A 20,205-nucleotide genomic window follows, 5' to 3' on the forward strand; every position below is an offset into this window, starting at 1 on the left:
GAGCAAAACTAATGCTCACAATGTTATTTACATATAATAACAACAAAAAGAAGTGTGATATGAACACATGAAAGCACATGATCTTATAAGCTTATCTGACAGAGAAAGTCTTGTGACATTATGAGCTAAATTGTTGACAAGACTAAAACAGGTTAAAATAAAATTCAAGAAGCTTTGAAGGCATGATCAACCAGAGATAGTGTTTTTTTTTTTTACAATACAAGAACAGGCTCCACTATATAACTATGGTGGAATTCCCCTTTGGTCAGCCTTCCCATTAAAGCTATACAGAAATGCTAGATTGTGTTTAAGGCTTTTGACCATGTTTGCCTCTAATTCCTTCAAGATGAGTCGTTATTAGAGTTTAAACAATGATGATAGGTCGATTGGAAGAAACTTCACTAGAGTTATTTCCCAGTATTTGCTCAAGTAAGCTAGAGGTGAGTCACACTTGTCTTTAGAAACTCCAGTTCTTCTTGTAAATGGATGTTATGGTAAACACACTCTTCATATTTCTTATCGGGTAAAAAAACCCTAATTGTTCGATGTCAGCAACAAAAAAAAATACCTTTTTAATATTGGAAATATGTTTTTCATCTAAATTCATAATCCCTGATACTGAAACAAAAAAAAATATTTTTTTTGTTATTTTTTCATTTTTAGCCAATGTTTTCTTGACTTTAATAAATTGATTATTCAAGCCAAAATGCATGCTAAAATATTATTTTTTTTGTATGAAAAACACAATATAAGTTTTTAGCTTTGAGACACTTGGTTATATGCACAATTTTTTTTTTTCAAATTATTTTGTATTTTTTGAAAGTTTTTGACGAAAACCAAGTATTTTAATACTAGATTTGTATTTTTACGATATAAAAATATTGCCTAATATTACTCAAAATGGCATAAAAACTACGTGGAAAATTATAAAATTCTAAAACAAATGTTTTTGATTTAAAAAAAACTGAACTAGGTCGAACGTGGCCTACCCTTTTTGGACTAGGCCGGATCCAGCCCAACAAGGAAGAAGGAGGCATAGTTACCTAGAGCGGTGGTGCTACTAGTGATTTGCGATGGCCGACGATGCTGCTGGGGAACTAAGGGTGGCAGGGGGTGGCGTCTTCTTCTTCCTCGTCTCCCCTGTTTTCTTTCTCTTCTTCTCTTCTTCTTTATTCTTCTGTCTTCTCCCTTTCTTTTGTTTTCTATTCTCACCCTTCCATCTTTTTTTGTTCTTCTTCTCTTCTTTTGTGCTCCTTTTTTTATATAGGCAAAAACAGGAGAGACATATGGACGAGGCGACCATTGTGTTGCCGCTCCTCAACTACCCCTCCAACACATGAAAAGTGGTCGGCATCTTTTTGGAAGGAGTTGGTGTCTTTTTGGAAGGATTGATGATGGTGACAGAGGAAAAAAAAATCTTCTTCTTCCCCTACTTCACGCTTCTAAGGGAAGAAAAAGAAATATAATGTCTTCAAAACGGCACCTTTCAGGCCCTCTTTTTTCTTTTATGTAAACAGTGCATTTTTTATGTAAATAGTGCATGAAACGATGTTGTTTTAGTCAAAACACGTCGTTTAATTTAAAAGAAAAAGACGGAAAAATGTGTTAAAGTTCACATTGGTTCTCAATTTACAATATGTTCAATCAAGTCCTCAATTTCAATTTTGATTAAAAAACAATGCAATTACATCCCTACCAAAAATCCAACAACGGCCCTGAAGTTGTCCGCCTTTTTTACTTTGGTCCTTGGTCTTGAATTTATGCAATTTGACTCTTAATTGAGCAATAAATTTCTAATTTCTTCAATTTGGCCCCTGATTTGGTGCAATTGCAGCCCCTTTAGTTACGCACCTTTTTCAGTTTGGTCCAATTGCAACCACTCTATATACACGCATTTTCTATTTTGGTTCTTGGTTTCAAATTTCTTTAATTAAGTCCCTAATTGGTCATCAAACTTCAATATTTATATAATTAAGCCCCCGATGTGACCAAATTAACTTGCAAAATCAATTTTTCTTGCAATTAAACCTTCCATAAATTCAATTAAACTTTATTAAAATTTATTTGAATCCATAAATATCTGATTTTACACTTTTCTTTTATTAAAATTTATTTGAATCCATAAATGTCTGATTTTAGACTTTTCTTCCTTAAATTGAATTTTCTTTATCAACAAGGCTCTCATCAGTCAATAATGTACTGTCAAACTTCAATTTTTATATTTTTGAACTTTCTCAATCAATTTTTAGTCATTTTCTAGGCACTTTGACATCCTTTTTTCACTATCATACTTTTTTTTATAATATTTTTTTTTTATTTTTTTGTATTTTATTTTTTTGAAAAGAGAAAAAATATGAATCGGAGAATAACCCAAAAATGGTTTATAACAGAGGTCATCTACTAAATAACTTCTATAACTAATTGTCAAGGGAACAATTAACTACTGCCTTGTTTTGTGTACAAGTAACATGATAATATGTAATTAAATTGTTTTATATTAATTGCATGTGGGCATATGAAGAACAACATTGAGATATTTAGCAAGTGAGTTTAAAAGTGGAAAATTTTCCAAAAGTAAAAGTTGGGTTACAAATCTACTTTACTAGATATGTTGTGGTTCATAGCTTTTTTTGCATCCTAACACCTACCAACTTATTGGATGTTACCTTGAATTTCATATAACTATATGGCTTATATATCTTGTTGAGAAGTTATTGATTTGGATCTATATTTCAGCCTTATTTATTTGTTGAAACAGTTGCCACTATGGATCAGAGGATCAACTTTTACCCTATTGTTTTGCCACAATTGTTGACTGATTAAAATACAGTTTTAAATACCATATCCCCTTCTTTCACTTTTCCCTGTTTCTTTCATACATTGAGGCAGATTATTATTTGTTACTTTAATGACTGTTCGTTCTCCTAATCTTTAATAAATAGTTGATTACTTAACATTGACAAGAGTCAAATTTTTCCATATTCCTTTGAACATGCAATCCTTCTATTCAATGATAGATTAACATTAACAATCCTCATTACTTAATATTCATGTTCTTTTTCTACAATCAAACCTGCCTTTATTTCATACATTGGGTTGTTGTTTAAATCTTTTCTTTCATGCTCTGGTTAAGTCTGTTTCGTTATGCTTTTTGTTATTTTTAAGGCATAAATATAGTCTAGTTTGGCTTGTTATGAAAATCATTTAACAAAGTTTAACAATAAATGGTTAAAAATAGTGATCGGTATTGTAGGCTAACATGGGGCTAAAAGCTAGTCATTTCTGTATCAGGGTAAAACATGCTTGTTATAGGATTAATTTCTTCATATAATAAATACAACCTTGACTGTAAATCTTATTCTCTTTGCTTCTTGTTAATGATGTCATCTTATCTTTATTTGTAGGGCATTATTTCTTGTTATCCTATTTCTTTTACAATTTTCTATTGCTTCTTCATTATTTTCTTGTTATCCTATTTTTCCAAGTGAGGTTATCGAGATTCATTGTTATTTATGTGCTTTAACCTTTAAGTCCAGTTGACTGTCTATTACTTTTTCTGGTTTGTGCAGTCTTAAATTCAAACTTTTCAATTTGGTTTTTGAGTTTGTTATTTTCTTTCTTGAATGTTTGTTATTGATGTTTTGCTATTTTTTGGGTTCTTTTACCCATAGTTGTAGGCTGTTATATCATAACATTACAATTAATTATTTTTTGAGTTCTTCATTTGGTAAATGTTGTGTTTTTCGTCGCTTTATCTAGCCTATAGACCTTTCTTAAAAGCTAAATACTATATATTTCAACATGCATAAATATTAACATGTTTTCATTTGGTAATTACAGATGAAAAACCTTTAAAATCAAAATGGTTCATCCACTGGCATTACCTCAACATCAATCAATGCCCCGACTTCAAACACTAACCCAACATCAACTACTACAGGATCCGCCATGGATAATAAAAGTTAACAACTTCAAGTCCTTACATCAAGGAAAATAAATGTTGATGATAAAAAAAAGTCATAAATTTAAGATTATTTTACAAAACTTAATGGTGAGTTGATGATAAAAAAAAGTCATAAATTTGAGATTATTTTACAAAACTTAATGGTTATCTTACAACCTCTAGAGCTGAATGTAATTACTATGGAAAGGATTATACATATCATACTATTATTAATGGGACAAGTAATATATGGAGTAATTTAAAGGTATGCAAAAAAATTTCTTTTTGTGGTTGATAAGAAGCTAAAAAATTTGGTATTAGAACCTAATAAAGCAAAAGGTGCATTAGGAGATCAAAGTGTGGGAACTCGTAAGGCAATAGGTTATTATTATAATGAATATAGACAAACACTAGTAAAAATAGTTGTAATTGATGAGTTGCCTTTTAATTTTGTGGAGGGTAAGGGATTTATATTATTTTCTAAGATCGTGCAACCTAGATTTGACATTCCTTCTCGTTTCATTGTTATGAGAGATTATTTGAAACTTTATGTTGAAGAGAAGAAAAGATTAAAGAGAGCTCTTAAGGGTCAACAATTATACTTAACAACATATACATGAACATCAATTCAAAATATTAACTATATGTCCTTAACGACTCATTGGATTGATAATGAGTGGAATTTGCGTAATTTTTTTTTTAATTTTTATCAAGTTTTCAATCATATGGTTGAGATAATTGGTCAAGTTATTGAGAATTATTTATTAGAATGGGGGATTGATAAACTTTTAATTGTGATAATAGGCAATGCAAGCTCTAATAGTGTTACTATTTCATATTTAAAGAATGTGATGAAAGATTGACCACCTAATATATTGTCAAATGAGCATTTGTATGTTAGATGTTGTGTACACATTGTAAACCTCATTGTTTGTGATGACTTGAAAGAGATTAATGTTTTGGTTGTTAAGATTCAAAATGCAATTAGGTTTGTGAGACTTTCACCTTTTAGGCAACTTGCATTTAAGAAGTGTGCAGAAAAGTTACATATAAAGTGTAAGAAATCATTGTGTTTAGATGTTGCAACTCGATGGAATTCAACTTATCTTATGTTAGAAGCTGCTAAAAAGTTTGAAAATATGTTTGTGAGGTTAGTTGAAAGTGAACCTACGTATATGAGTTACTTTTTAGAGGTTAATTTAAAGGGGAATAAAAAAACATAGGGCCACCAAGTTTAGAGGATTGAGAAAAAGATAGAACTATGCTAAAGTTTTTAAAAATCTTTTACATGATTACATTGAGATTTTCTGGTTCATTGCATATCACATCAAATTCTTTCTTTAATGAATTGATATACATGTATACAAACTTGTTGCAATTATGTAAAAGTAGAGATAATATTTTAAGCGAAATGATGATGAACATAATATTCAAGTTTGAGAAGTATTGGGGTTGTGAAGCAAATAAAATTCTTTTATTGTATATGGCTAATGTTTTAGATCCACGTCTCAAGTTGAAATATATGAAATTTTATTTTGGTGAGTTGTATGATTATGACAAAGCACAATTGCTAACAAAGAAGGTAAAAGATAATTTGGTAAGCTTCTATGAGTTTTATTTGAAAGTCGATGAAGTGGTGGATGATAACACTTTATCTTGATTCAAAAGGCACTTACATAAGGAAGATAGTATGGAAAATAAAATTGAGGTTGAGTGGTATTTGGTTGATGGTTGTGAGGATTCTAATGATGATAAATTAGATATTTTGGGTTGGTGGAAGATTAATACTTCAAAATATAAGATAATTTCAAAAGTTGCACAACATGTTCTAGCTATTCCTATATCCACAGTAGCTTTCGAATCAGCCTTTAGCACAGACAGTCATATACTCGATCAATTTCAAAGTTCTTTATCTCTAGTAACAATTCAAGCACTTATTTGTTGTTAAAATTGGTTGCATCATGAACCAATTCCAACTAATAATAAAACCTTGATGAATGATTTTGAAACCTATGAAAACCTTGAATCAGATAATTTTTCTTATAAACTTATACCTTTTATTTTATAATTTATTAATTAATGCATTTTTATTCTAACATGCTTACTTTTTTATTTTGTAGAATTTGATGAAAAGTTACATCTAGCAACGGATGATAATTAGTTCACAAATTAATGCATTTATTGAAAACATATGGTAAAAATACTATTTTTTTATTTTTATATATTTTAATTTAATTTATCATGTTATAATTATAAATTTCGAATTTCAGGAATCAAAGTGCAATGTTCTTAATGTGTTTTTTTATTGAGATTATATGCAAATGAAGATTATTTTTTTTGGCTTGAAGTATTTTATAATAATGTTATTTGTTGTTTTTTCTTTAAGATCTTTGAAGGCAATACTTTGTAATTTGGATTTTAACTTATTAGTGTGTGCTATTTAAATTTTTCTGAAGCAGGAGATATGAGTTCTACTCACTCAAACATAACAAAAGAAAAATATTAAGAAGGTAAAAAATATATTGAGCACAAGATTGACACAAATAATTTAATATAAATAAATATTTAGTGGCCAAAAAACTTATTAAACACAAAATTGACAATAACAATTTAATACAAATAAATATTCAGTGGAAAAAAAATTAAATATACTTTGAAATCATAAAAGAAAATTAAACAATATCAGAAATCCATTAAAAACCCATCATAAAGCCCATTACAAAGCCAAAAAAAGCTAAAAAAAGAACATAATTTTTTCAGTTTTGGACATAAAAAACCGAACCGAACTGGTCGGTTTAGATTGGTTTTGATTTTTTTTTTAATTTGATAGTTTATAATAAGTAAAACACCAAATTCAACCGCAAAATGATCATCTCTGTTTTAAATCTTCAAAATGAATCCACCTATAATAAGTAATCTATGTAAAAATAATGCAAAGCCTTCTCAACTTAACTATTTTTCTAACTATCCTTATAGAGTTTTTTGCTCTCCATCTAAATCTTTTTGCTAGTTTGAATATATTTTTTTGTTTATTTTTTTATTTATATTGTTGTTGATAATTATATTGGAAATAAGTGGTTTTTTCTCATCGTGTTTGTCGGGTTGTAATTTAGGGTTTTTTTTTTATTAAAGATTTAGCTTTGTAAGTTTCTACCATAATTTTAAAATTTAACTTTGTTTTACAGGTAAATCTAGGATTTGGTTGAATCAAAACTAAAACTGGATTAGATTTTTAAAAAATAAAAAAAATAACAAACCTAAATAATTCGATAAATTAATTTAATTGACTCAATAAAACATGAATATAACTCATTAGCTATTTTTTAAAACCAAAACAACAATGTTTTGATTTATAAAAGAAATTATGATTGACCTATGTGACCCGAATAAAATATATGACTCGGGTTTAAGATCAAGTCAATGAGATGTCAGGTTTAAAAACTTTAATTTTAACAATATCCTTCAAAAAAAAATGTACAGCTAAGATTAAAATATAACCATGTAAAAATTAAAAGGAATTATAACTGAAGTGCCTTTAAAAACCAGTTTGATTCAGCCATGAAGCTGCAGTAGATTTTGGGACTCACACTTTTTTGTATTAAACCAATAAAAAAGAAGCTTCATCTTTATTATCTTTTAAAGTGGATAAGACATTGTTTGTGTGTTGCATATGAACCTTGTTGACTCATTGAAGCTTCCTATACCATGCTGACACTTTCTGGAACATTATATTTTAGTTTGTCTTTGCAGTATTGTGTTGTTTTGTTCGGTGGATGAGTACAATGCCTTTGTGGGATTATGGATCTCTTTCTTGCTTTAAGAATTTTAAAAGCATCTTTCAGGTTAGTGTTTCTTTTCTAAAAAGGTTGTTTCTTTCTGTTTTGTTCTTAGTCTTTAGCTGTTAAATTGGATTATCTTATGTGGGTTTGCTTTGTTGTTTTTGATGTTGCTGGCTTTGTACTTGGTGTAGCAGAATGTGACTGATGGGTCAATAAATTTGACTTCTTTTGGGTTTCTCTACTAACAGAAAAATATATGTAAGAGACATTTATATTGCAGTTCTGTGAAACTAGGAGTGGGTTAATTTGGACTTGTGTGGTGAGAGATCACATCATTGTTGATGCAGCAATTTGAGTTTGAGGGTTTTGGAGTTTTGAGGGGAATGAGGAAGTCTCTACTTATGTTTGCTCTATCTGAGTTGAAACTTGAAATCTGCAAGCAAAAGCAAATTAAAATTTAATGTAATAAAACCACTGAAATGATGAAAACATTGAAAAACTCAAGCTACTTGCTATTCACTGCTATTAATTGAAGAGGTTTCAGTATGCTTGCTGTTAATTGTCTGAATAGGGACTAAGGGAAGGCCTTAGTTGAATCCTTCCTCAAAATATTATGTATTTTCTGATGAGTTGCCGATGGTCCTTTACAGCTTCATACTTGGGCATTTATTTTATGCCGTGTGGGTCTTGGTCTTTATTTTGTTTGATTAGAAACAGCCATTCTTTGAGGAATACTAGATCATGAACTTGTAACATGCTCTCTTGATTACAATGCTTTGTAAGTCTCAATTAGGTTTAATACATCATAAGTTGAATCTTCGTTTTGACCCTTGCCTTGTTTGGTGAAGTAAAATGAAAAGGATAAAGGGTTGTGTGATGTACATATAGCATTCAGTTAATTTTACCACATATGGTTATACTGTAGATTTACTGTCTAGGCTTTAGTAGAGTAGTCAAAGTGACAAATGAGGAGCTGGAGCCCATTGATATGAGAAGTAGCTCTTTAAATTGGTGCATTGGGTTAATCTGCTATCTCCAATTACTCAGAGATGCTTCCACATCTTCGTTGAAATATTAGATTTTGCTAGAGGTTTTCAGAACTCGTACCCTATATCTTTATTTTGCAATAGTGGACATCTGCATAGAAGTAAGTTGGAAGCCCTTAGGAAACAGTTCAATGAATTTTCTGTATCATGGGGATTTTGTGCATTGCAGTTTAGATCCAATCTCTAGTTTCTCAGAGATGCTTCTGAATGAATAACCATGTCTTTGGTTAATCACTTCAGTTTTGAGAGGTGGCAGTCCTAAATCTGGTTTTAAGATGCCGGTGACAGATAATTGTGTTAAGTTAATAGCTCAATGAGAGGATAAGGAAGGATAAGTGTAGCGGTTGTGTGCATACCATGAGCCACCTCTTATGGTGATAAAACAGCGTGCATTTCAGATAAGGGATGATAGGTGTAAAGTCTAGAATGAAAAATCTGGGTGCAGCTGTTATACTTCTTGACAAAAGAGAGTATACCCGGTGCACAGAAGTTGTTAATGAAGGAAATCGAGCTGCCACATATAATGGCCATTAAAAAGAGCAGATAAGCTACATGCCAGCTAAAGGTTTTACCGTATCCAGTACATTGTGAGCTATATTTAGTTTTGGGAAACGGGAAGCACGGTTGTGTTAGCAACTGCTTGTAATTTATGGGAAGTTTGATTATCTATACCAAGATACCAATAAGCTATCTGCGCAGGACTATGCATATATTAGTTGATGGTACTACTTTAATAGTTAATTTAATTCTAACAATGACAAAGTATGATATGGTTTTTCCCATGAACTTCCAGTTACTTGTATTCCATGACCTAGCTGGTGATGCATTCTATTACTAGACTCCCAAGTTGTATGGCATCTGAACATAGAGGACTACTGATAAAGAAGGTCCTAAAACTTATCTTGAGATTCTGAACTCGTGTTGCAAATCTTACTCCTATGGTGCAGTTTGAGATGATGGAATCCTTCATGAAAAGCCCCGTTGGTTGTCCTCCAAGTTGTTAATAAAAAGATCTTAAAGTTCATTGTTTACTGTCAATAAGTTAATCCACTATATTTTTATCTACTAGTGTTTTGGACAATGCTTTAATGAATAACATTATCGTGATGGCATTTCTGAGTAGCATTTTCTGGAAACAAGTAAGAAAGTGCCACTTCTTAGGGAACTAAGGTTGGTGAGTTAATGGAATGCTGATCATCCAAGTATTGGATGGATATCAGCCTTGACATTTCTTGGTTTGATGCTGTGATTAATAGTTTATTATTATTATTATTATTATTATTATTATTATTGTGTACTGTGTCTACAGTTTTGGGTTCTGATTAAAAGTTCAATAATTATTATATATGATGTTTTATCCTGGTATAAAGCTGGGTAGAGTATGCAGTTAGGGTAGAATGCTTTGCTTGCTTCCAAACACTTGGTATAAACTCACAATCTGCTCATAAGTGAATCCAGATCAGGCCAATTTATTAAACTTATTGAATTGTATGATCACTGGGATCTTCATTTTTTTACCCTGATTATTGGTTTGTTGGGATTATCTAGGATGCGACAGTCAACAGGCTGGAGATTAATGCAAATACTAGTCAGTCATTTTCACCAATTGACCACCCACTATTAGAGAACACGAGTGAAGAGGTATAGTTGTTACTTCTAGATCTTCATTTAGGTATGAAGGTCTCTCTAATAATGTGAAGTTTTGAGTTTGTGTTGGGAATGCTAGTGGTTTTATTTTTCTGATTCTTTTTAGTTTTGAAAAAGCTGTTGGACTTGAGTTTCTCTTTTTTATAATCATTAGAACTTTCATGCTTATAGAGAACCATTATATCAATTCAATTTTGCTGTGCATATTTAAGCATCATTATAGCATGCCTATGTAGTGCTATTTTTTGTTTAGTGATGAAGAGAGTCCTCTCAAAATTCATGATCTAGAACAGATAATTCTGCTGCAAGTGTATTTATGATGTGAATCTTTGACAAGTAATCTTGCTGCATGCATAACTTGGGTTTCTTGCTTTAGTCTTTACTGTTCGTATGGATGGTGATTTATGTAGCTTGAGTTGCAGATGCATTGAGAAAGGTGCTTATACCTTTCATGAAATTCATAAACAGTAAAATAAAGGCATAATATTAATAACTTCCTGATAATTTTTACTCTAATACCTGTGGTCATATTTCACCGAACAAACCTTATGTTACTTTCCTAATGTCCTTTTATTTGGAGCTCAGAGTCTGATATTAGATAACGCTAAATGGTTTCAAGCAGTGCAAGATGAAGGAGGTCCAGATGAGGGAGGTCCGACTTGGTTCTGGTACACATACTGTGAGATCCCATGGAGCTACAGTTGCAAAGACACACATGCATGATTGGCTTATGCTTGTGCTTCTTGTCATGATAGAGGTCATCCTCTATCTTACGCCTCCATTTTACCGATATGTTGGGAAGGATATGATGACAGATCTTAGATATCCTTTGTTAGATAATACAGTGCCTGCTTGGGCTGTCCCCGTAAGTATCCTGGCATCTTTTGCTAAATAAAAACATACACTGCAAGTGAACCAAGTGAGTAACAACAACATTGATGGGACCCTTTCTCTTTTCTGATGATTAGATGTATGCTGTTCTTTTTCCTGTGGTGATATTCCTTGTCATCTACTATCATAGGAGAGACGTCTATGATCTTCATCACGCCATACTTGGTGATCATACCCTGTCCTCTCCTTACTGTTTATTTGTTAAAGATTTCTTTTATCCAATCTGCTGGAAGAGGTCTCATAATGCATTATGTGTGTTCACCATAGCAGGTCTCTTATTCTCCATTCTAGTGACAGCTGTCGTTACAGATTCAATAAAAAATGCAGTTGGTCGGCCTCGACCTGATTTCTTTTGGCGTTGTTTTCCTGATGGAAAGGATGTATGCTTCTATGGACCTGCAGTTATTTGATACTTTCTACTGTGAGGGTTGATTTAGGTTCACCTCCTTTCCACATTTCATCACGTTCATGGTTACAGAATTTAATTCCTGAAACCTTATTGATCTACAGGTTTATGATCACTTGGGAAATGTGATATGTCATGGTGAGAAAAGTATCATAAAGGAAGGGCATAAGAGTTTTCCCAGCGGGCACACTTCCTGTAAGTTAACCATTACAGATAATTGCTTCACAAAACAATTAAGAAATCAGTAAACACAAAGTTACTTTACACTTATTCATGAAGAAATATTTTAATTTCTGCATTGAAACATGGGCATTTTGCTAAGATAAGCTGCAGAAATTGAACACTTAATACCAAAGCTAAGTTGGCTTGATACTTTTGGTAGTCGTTTTAGCTTAGAGGAATAATGATTTGCATTTCCAGGGTCCTTCGCTGGTCTGGGTTTCCTATCACTCTACTTATCTGGAAAACTAAAAGCATTTGACTGTAAGGGCCATGTTGCAAAATTATGCATTGTCTTCTTACCAATACTAGCTGCATGTCTTGTTGCCATTTCCCGAGTGGATGACTACTGGCATCATTGGCAGGATGTCTTTGCAGGAGGTCTCTTAGGTGTGTGCCTTTTCATTGTTGATTTACTCATTTAGATGAAACTTCCTCGTTGTCTATTGGATGATTACCTTGGCTAACTATTGCAGAGGCGCCTTTTGCAGGACTTGTGGACGCTACATTTTGCTATTTGCAATTCTTCCCCCCACCATATCATCCTCAAGGTATATTTGTTGGCAAATTTTATAAGGATTAGAGTCCAGGAAGGATGTTGCTTGGAGCATTGTTGATGTACTTCGCTAAAGAATCCTTTCTTTGAAGTATATTCTCCTTGTTCAGGAATATGATTTTGATTAGGCACCTAGGTTACAACTAAAGAAATTCATTTGATGTACCTATTTGAGTATATGGATCTAAAACCAGAAAATAGCAGCTGCTGTACAGCCTGCATTTATGATAGCAAGAACGCTCTGCGAAGCATCTAATGCTGGATCCAAAAAACCATATACCAGCTACGCCAATCTGGTTGCTGTTCGAAAGCATGCTGTCATATCCACCGCATAGCTAATTCCCAAGTTATATTGTTATCGACATGGAACTTTGCGTATTCTAAGTGAGCACGCAACATTTCTAGTTGCATCCTGATCAGTGATGATCTTAATTCTTTACAAGTGTCGGTCATCAAAGCTGGCTGACTTAATGAATTGGCATTCTGTTTTCTTCTCTGCGGTGTCATGCTCATCCAATCTTCTGCATGCAGGTTGGGGACCTTATGCTTACTTTCAGGAACTTGAGTCACGTGCCAGTACACAAGCAGATGCTACTGTAAATCCACTCAATGCATGGCCAATGGATTCGCATGTTGAGAACCAGGGAGAGGATAAAAATGGATTCTTAGGGCTAAATCTTGCACGTGACTTGACTACGACTGTTGAAGATGTGGAATCAGGGAGGAGGTAATTATTGATAGATACATAATTACCAGCCAAAGTTGCTGAAAACAATGTGTTCATATTTCTCGTTTCCTGTAGTGTTCTGTTGTTTGCTTTCTGGGGCTTGCAGTTGTAGCAGGACTGCCCTCCTGCTTTGTCTTTCATTAACGAACTCATCCGTTCCTTAAATTAAACAAAAGCATAGCACATGCTAAATGTAAATTGGTCAAAATTACGAGTAATATATACCTTTTCATCTTTGCTTCTGTAGCATCCATTGTTATCACACCTGGTATGAGACATGACTCATGCAAGATACGAGTTGCAAATTTATCAGATGAATCAACCCAGTTCTATCACAACAAGACTTACTTTCATGTTAAAAAAAACAAAAAAACTAAGTTGTTTTAGAGTAAAAAAAATTAATACAAAATTGAAATGATATAGTTTCAAATGGATGGCGATTGGTCTATCAAGTTTGATAAATAAAGTTACTAAATAAATTAAAAACAACTATAATCTAGATCATTGGAAACTCAAAGCCAACAAATGATTTATAGGATTATTTGAGATTATGGTAATAATTACAATTCAAAATATTTTTTACTTAAAAATATATAAAAATAATATTTTTTTTATTTTTAAAAAATTATTTTTAAAATTAATATATCAAAACGATCTAAAATTATAAAAAAATAATTTTTAATAAAAAATTAAAATTTAAGAAAATGATTTTAATTGCATCCCAAATGAATTATAAAAATATATTTATATTTATAATTGTTGTTATGGATATAGTTGTAATTGTGGTGTAGATGAGATTATATACAATTTAATCATATACAAATCTCAATTACAGAAAAAAAAATTTCTAACTTTTATTTTTTTTTATGAATTTCATACACAAAACTCAACTTTCATAGCAAAAACAAACACATCAACAACAACTGACACCGGTCAGTTCCTGAATGTCTAACAAGTGAGAGTGGGCTAAGAAATTCAAAAAGAAAAGGAAAAATAATTTTGTAGAGTCCTCAGGTTCTGCTAATTACGATCACGTGACTTGCACAAGCCGATTGTGAAGGGTAGCATCTGAACCGTCCACGTCTTCATAATGAGCCATGAAAGGCACTGATGAAATTCTCCAGTAACCAAAATCCAGATTAGACTTCGATACCGAGGCACAAATTTTTATCCAGAGAAATATCAATGGCAGAACCAAAAGCAGCCCCAAAAAATCCTTCATCATCAGGTATTTTATTTCACAATAAAGATTAATTTTGTAGATTTTCTTGATGGGCTTTGCTTGAAACAGAATTTTGATGTAAAAATTTTCATTTTTTGGTGGTTTTGATGCAGCAGAAAAGGATGTAAAAGCAGAACCAAATGTGATGGAAGAGTTAGAAGCAATGACTCATAGTGGAAAATCTCCACACCATCATCGAGAGACGCACGGAAGAAGTGATGATATTGATGAGGATACTCCGATTGATGAAGTTAAAGGACCAGGTGTGTTTGGACGAATCAAGGAAGAGATCGAGGCCCTTGTTGGGGCAATCCATTCTAAGAAGGACAAGAGTGACCAATCATCTTCTTAGAGAGGAATTTGATTTGCGCTTTTACTTTTAATATGTGGAAGAAAAAACTTTATGTTGTCTCTGTTTATTTGTTTCTTGGTTCAAGCTTCACCTTTTGAAGAAGAAATATTGGTTTCTGTTTGATTTCTTGAGTTGGGCTTTTTGCTGTTTTTTAGCTGGCTTTATTTAGCTGCTGGTGGCTGCATTGACCCTGGTTTTGGATTTAAAGATAACCTCAAACTGTGATCATGGAAATGGTAAGATATGATGCTAAGAACTTCAAAGCCTGCTTTGAAGCTTCTAATGCTGGAGTGGAAAAGGCTTGTAGACTGCTATGACAATTTGGTTGGTGTTTGAGAGCATATTGCATGTCTACTGCATAACCAGTTCCCATGACACAGGAACCAATCCATTGTATTCTCAAGTGAGCATGCAACATTTCATTTTGTTTTCTGCTCATAGGTGATCATAATTCCTTACAATTTCCAGTAATCAAAGCTGGCCATTATTATGGATTGACACTCTGTTTGCTTATGTGATTATATTAGTGTTTATTATCAGATGTCCGGTATGTATTTTGGGGACCTTGTGCTTACTATGAGCAGTTTCATGCTTTGCACTTGCTTCTGTAAAGCGGTAAAAGTTTCGAGTAATGCAGACATCTGGAAACCCTTTTCGTTCTCGAATCTTGATGCTCTAATGTTTCTGCACCTGAGAATCGATTCTCAAACTTGAAGCATGTTATTCAAAGGTGTAGTTTGCAAGAAACGGGCTATGGCTTTCAAGATCCAGGCTATTTTGCCCACAGATTGAAAGAAGTTCTTGCAGGATTATCAAAAAGACAGGCTACATGAGTTCGCTAAAGCATTTGTCAATTGCTTCAGTTCCATGACCTCAGAGGTTTACTTGTCTTCTCTTGACAATTTCCTATTTTACATAGTTGAGGTATCATGCAATCACGTCAGATCGTCATTCTAGCGAATTGCAGAGGATGATGAGAGGCCCTTTGAATTAGTAACTCTTTTGTTGCAAATCATTTTCAATTTGTAGCTCAAGTCAATGAATTTGAAAGAAAAATGAATGCAGATCTAAACAAAAATTGAGTTTTTTTTTTTTTTGGGTTCAAAACCAAAATAATACTACAAAATGTAAACGGGTAATCAACAACGAAACAACAACAAAAATAAACACAAACCCCAAAAATCACCATCTCATTTCTGATTAGAATCCGACCTCCGAGAAGTAAGACTCAAAAGAATCCAAACGAAAACCATGTCCAAGACCATTACCATATCCAAACCCGAAACCCAACACCACAACCCGCACCAACCCCATAAACTAGCTTCGTATGGTTCCATGGCCAGCCACCATACCCGACTCCACCTACCGAGCCGAAGCCTGCTCCAATTCCAACATCACATCCAGGACTCATAATTGTTTCCTCTAATTTCTTGTAGCTGTCCTGTAGGAATTCAGGTACTGAGAATTGATTTCCATTCCTCTTCTTTCTGCCATTTGTGTTCCATTTCCAAAGGGAGTTGGAGTTTTTAGTGTCCGTGTGGGTTTTGGACTTTGGTTTCATTGTATGAAGTGAGAAAAGGATAAGATTTTTGTCACTTATTGTACTAGGTTGTGAGGTAGTGCTTGTACACATATATTATACTATTTGACTTTTGCTGTGGGTTGTTTTTTTTGTCAAAAAAGATTAAATATGCCAACTATTTCAATATTTTTTTATAAAAAAATCAAAATTTAAATTAAAAATTCAAAACAGATATCTAATTAAGTACATCAATATCAATTTATATAAAAAAAAATTATTAACAATAACTAAAAGTAAAACTATAAAAAATAAAAGATAGATTTAGATTAAAATATTTGATCCCGTAAAATGATATATTTACCTAGTTATATTTATTGAATTATATTATTAAAATTGATGAAAGATAATTGAAATAGAAATTTATTGATTGAATAAAAAAAGAAAAAAATTATGCAAGGCCTAAAATATTAGAAATATTATCTAAAAGTAAATATTTTTTTTAAAAAATAAAGTTCTTCTATATGAAATAAAAGATTATATATGAATAGAATAATATTTTCAAAACTTAAATGCATACAAAACAATTTAAAAAAAAAATTATTCAAGAAAGACTTGTAAAATTTGTAACCTAGATTACAAGACTAAAAAACTAATAGAAAAAAATATATAAATAACTAAAAAACTATTTTAAAAAAAAATAATGTAGAACAATGAAGAAAAAATGAGCCAAAACAAATATGTTGAACCACATTGACTATTTAAAATTGTGACTCGAGTTATTAGATCATAAGTATTATAAATAAATAAAAACTGAGAAGCCCAATCCCAGCAAATCAAAAGTCGTAGGATGAAACAGAAAAAAATCAACTACACAAAAGGATATAATATATATATATATATATATATATATATAATTAAAAGAATGAGGTTAAAATTGAGATAAAAAAATTAGAGGGTAACAAAAAAAATTCAATTGGAGAGTTAAATTGAAAAGAAAAATAAATTTAATAAAAAAATCAAAAAAATAAAAGTCAAATTGCAAAAAATAACACACTATAAGTTTTGATTGAAGGATGAAATTAAAAACTAATAAAAATTTAATAAAAAAACTAAGAATAAAAATTAGAAATAAAAAAAATAAGAACCGAATTAGAAAAAAAATGATAAATTATAATTAAAGGATTGCATTGAAATCAAACAAAACTTAAAGGTCAAGAATAAAAATCAAAAGAAAACAAATTGAAATTGAAATACTAAAAAATAAAGAGAACAAATATATATCTTTCAAGAAAAAAAAATTACTATTGACAACGAACCACTCATTAACTACTGTTAGGCACCATACCAGTAGAGGCATGGTGGCGCTTTCAATACCATAGCAGAAGGGTAGGTTTAACTATTAGGAAATGTTGCAATCATTGTTCAAACATTACGCACACCTATCACATGCTAGTAAAATTACTTATCCAATGTAAAATAATTTATTTAAAATTAAAAAATCAAAATACTAATATGAAATTTACAAAAAGACAAACTATACAAAAGGATTAAAATACCCTTAAACATGTGTCTTTTTTTTTAATCTATTTTCTAAGTCATTACTAAACAATTTTATTTATTTTTTTTATTTTGAAGATAAATAAGTTATTTTATTATTTAAAAAATTTAAAAAGATGTATTTGTCCTTCAATAATTCTTTAATGACTACTAAGCTATTAGAAAATATCAAATTGCACCAGCATGAAGGCTTTTATATTTTCTACTAAAGATCAAAATGGTAATTTTTTTAGCAATTTATGATTTGACCTTATGAGCGGGATCACCACCCTATAATATGTTATCACTAGAAATAGAACCTATATTTCTTCTGACAAATCTTCTAATTGTTTCAAAATAACTAAAAATAAATTCTTTAACTAAAAAGAATTTAGTTGAGATATAGAATACCTATCTAAAAGATTTCGCACCCCAATAATGTATGATAGAATCATTAAATATTTGACTTTTTCAAACCTGGTCTATAACTCACTGTAAGCATGAGAAATAAAGAAAAAATATATACAAATGAGATATCCTGCAACAAGAAAAAGGAAAAGGATTGAATAAAGAAACTAATCTATAACTAGTGCTACGGTAAAAAGCCATCACTCTATATATTTTTTGTAAATATAGAAATAGAATGATAGATACAAAATAAATAGATAAAAAAAATGGGGAGAGTGCCCTGTTTTTAGATGAAAAACCCTTAGATTAAAGGGAGTAAAATTTTAGAATTTTTACTTAGTTTACTAGCCCAAAACATTTTTAATTGGTTGACGTGGTGGAATATTCTATTTTTAAAAAAAAAAAATATATAGAAATAATTTATTAATTTTGTGGTTGACGTGGTGGAATATTCTATTTTTTTTAAAAATATATATATATAGAAATAAGTTATTAATTTGGATATAAATAGTGTGTTTTTAACATTGCTGGATTATAAATTTAGATTTGTCATATATAGTCTCTAATTTCAGAATATTCGATTATAAAACACACAAGAATCTTTAAAATATGGGCTTGGCCTATTGCTTGATGAAAGTTAATTTTGATAAAATAAAAATAAATTTTTTTCAATAAAAAAATAATTATAAACTTTTTTTAAAATTTTCATTGTTATAGTTCCATCATTGTAGAAGAATTAATACACTTGAAATTAATTCAAAATAATTAAAGGAAAATGAGGGAATAAATAATTTTGTTTTAAGAATGTGAAGTGTTTATTTGATAGTTTGGTAAAGATTAAGTTTTAAAATAGTTTTTATTCTAAAATGTATTAAAATAATATTTTATTATTATTATATAAATGTAATTTTTATTTTAATATATCAAAACATTTCAAAAATACTAAAAAATAATTTTATAAAAAAATAATTAAATTTTAAATAAATAATATTTTAACCGCATTGACAAATATTCTCGGTTTCTTATTTTATATATTTTTTTATACATAACTATGGATTTTTTTTTAAAAAAAATAAAGACATGTAAAGTTTGACTTTAAAAACAAACAAGCAACCAAGCAAGCAAGCATCATCCACAGCTTCTCTTCTAGGAGCTGACTATTCATAACTTGATTGCCAATTAAGACTAATTTTTGTGGCATTGTCAAAATAGTTATTAGTATAACCATTTCCTACTGTTTTCGCTGCCATATATCATGGACTCCTCCACCCTTTCATCGAAGCTATCAACTATCACGTTTTCCTTGCAACATCACGGCTCCCACATGCTTTGGTCACACAGTTTTAGAATTCAATACAGACTGTTCTGCGGCAAGATCCGGATTATATATCAAGAAAATTAACCCATGTTAATTTAATTTTTTAAAAAATAAATCTCAATTAAATTTTCTTGGGTTAGATAAATCTTAGGTCAACCTACCAAGGTTATTTAGATTTTATAACTAATTTCATTACTGATTTTTCCAGAGAAAACTTATATATGAGCTCATAATTAATTGGAAAATACTAGAGCATCGCGCCTATACAACATTATAATAAAGAAACAGTAACGAATCGCGACTTAATTTGAGTAAAAAATAAAAGTCACTGGAAGAGATTTATTTATTTTTACTTGGAAGCATATTTTACCAAATTATGCATACGTTTCTTCACCATGTATATAATATTTAACTAATTTTTCCTATACGTATAAACATCACATATACAAAATAACTTTTTATCCGTAAACAATTCAAGAGAAAAATATTAGTAAAGCCACAAGTTCGACAGGATATGTATTGTTGATTCTTGCCCTTCAACAAAAGTCAAAACAAACGACCTTTAATATTGGACCACATAATTGTCATAAATTCAAATTGATGGTGATCTCTACAGCCTTTTTTTGACCTTCC

The 20,205-nt window shown here is 30.9% G+C and overlaps 2 protein-coding genes across 8 annotated transcripts; both read left to right on the forward strand.

The window, feature by feature from the left end:
- Positions 1-7,599: 7,599 nt before the first annotated feature.
- Positions 7,600-13,460, forward strand: LOC105133031 (lipid phosphate phosphatase 2-like). Of its 6 annotated transcripts, XR_843699.1 has the most exons (10): positions 7,600-7,785; positions 10,317-10,409; positions 11,038-11,280; positions 11,384-11,471; positions 11,574-11,686; positions 11,817-11,907; positions 12,133-12,321; positions 12,423-12,482; positions 12,598-12,929; positions 13,019-13,107. XR_843699.1 is itself a non-coding variant. In XM_011036810.1 (9 exons), exons 1-9 carry the CDS (start codon positions 7,717-7,719, stop codon positions 13,216-13,218), a joined length of 1,146 nt encoding a protein of 381 aa, XP_011035112.1. In that variant the 5' UTR covers positions 7,600-7,716; the 3' UTR covers positions 13,219-13,460. The 6 variants fall into 6 exon arrangements, 5 of the variants coding, with proteins under 5 accessions (XP_011035112.1, XP_011035113.1, XP_011035114.1 ...); XM_011036810.1 differs by lacking the exon at positions 12,598-12,929 and having other exon boundaries at positions 13,019-13,460; XM_011036811.1 differs by lacking the exon at positions 12,598-12,929 and having other exon boundaries at positions 11,577-11,686; positions 13,019-13,460.
- A 785-nt stretch (positions 13,461-14,245) lies between these two features.
- Positions 14,246-15,450, forward strand: LOC105133032 (uncharacterized). 2 transcript variants are annotated; one of them, XM_011036816.1, is made up of 2 exons: positions 14,246-14,442; positions 14,550-15,450. In XM_011036816.1, exons 1-2 carry the CDS (start codon positions 14,400-14,402, stop codon positions 14,786-14,788), a joined length of 282 nt encoding a protein of 93 aa, XP_011035118.1. In that variant the 5' UTR covers positions 14,246-14,399; the 3' UTR covers positions 14,789-15,450. The 2 variants fall into 2 exon arrangements, with proteins under 2 accessions (XP_011035118.1, XP_011035119.1); XM_011036817.1 differs by having other exon boundaries at positions 14,260-14,442; positions 14,553-15,450.
- The last annotated feature ends 4,755 nt before the right edge of the window (positions 15,451-20,205 follow it).

Source organism: Populus euphratica, unplaced genomic scaffold, assembly GCF_000495115.2.
Source record: "Populus euphratica unplaced genomic scaffold, PopEup_1.0 scaffold99.1, whole genome shotgun sequence".
Lineage (NCBI taxonomy): Eukaryota > Viridiplantae > Streptophyta > Magnoliopsida > Malpighiales > Salicaceae > Populus > Populus euphratica.

What these genes read in the sequence shown, in the direction of transcription:
- LOC105133031 (XM_011036810.1), top strand. Translation starts at nt 7,717, where the DNA reads ATGAGTACAATGCCTTTGTGGGATTATGGATCTCTTTCTTGCTTTAAG. An exon ending in TCCCAGCGGGCACACTTCCT is followed by an intron (nt 11,908 to 12,132) that starts GTAAGTTAACCA and finishes TTGCATTTCCAG; the next exon opens with GGTCCTTCGCTGGTCTGGGT. An exon ending in CTTTGCAGGAGGTCTCTTAG is followed by an intron (nt 12,322 to 12,422) that starts GTGTGTGCCTTT and finishes CGCCTTTTGCAG; the next exon opens with GACTTGTGGACGCTACATTT.
- LOC105133032 (XM_011036816.1), top strand. Translation starts at nt 14,400, where the DNA reads ATGGCAGAACCAAAAGCAGCCCCAAAAAATCCTTCATCATCAG. An exon ending in AAAAAATCCTTCATCATCAG is followed by an intron (nt 14,443 to 14,549) that starts GTATTTTATTTC and finishes GTTTTGATGCAG; the next exon opens with CAGAAAAGGATGTAAAAGCA.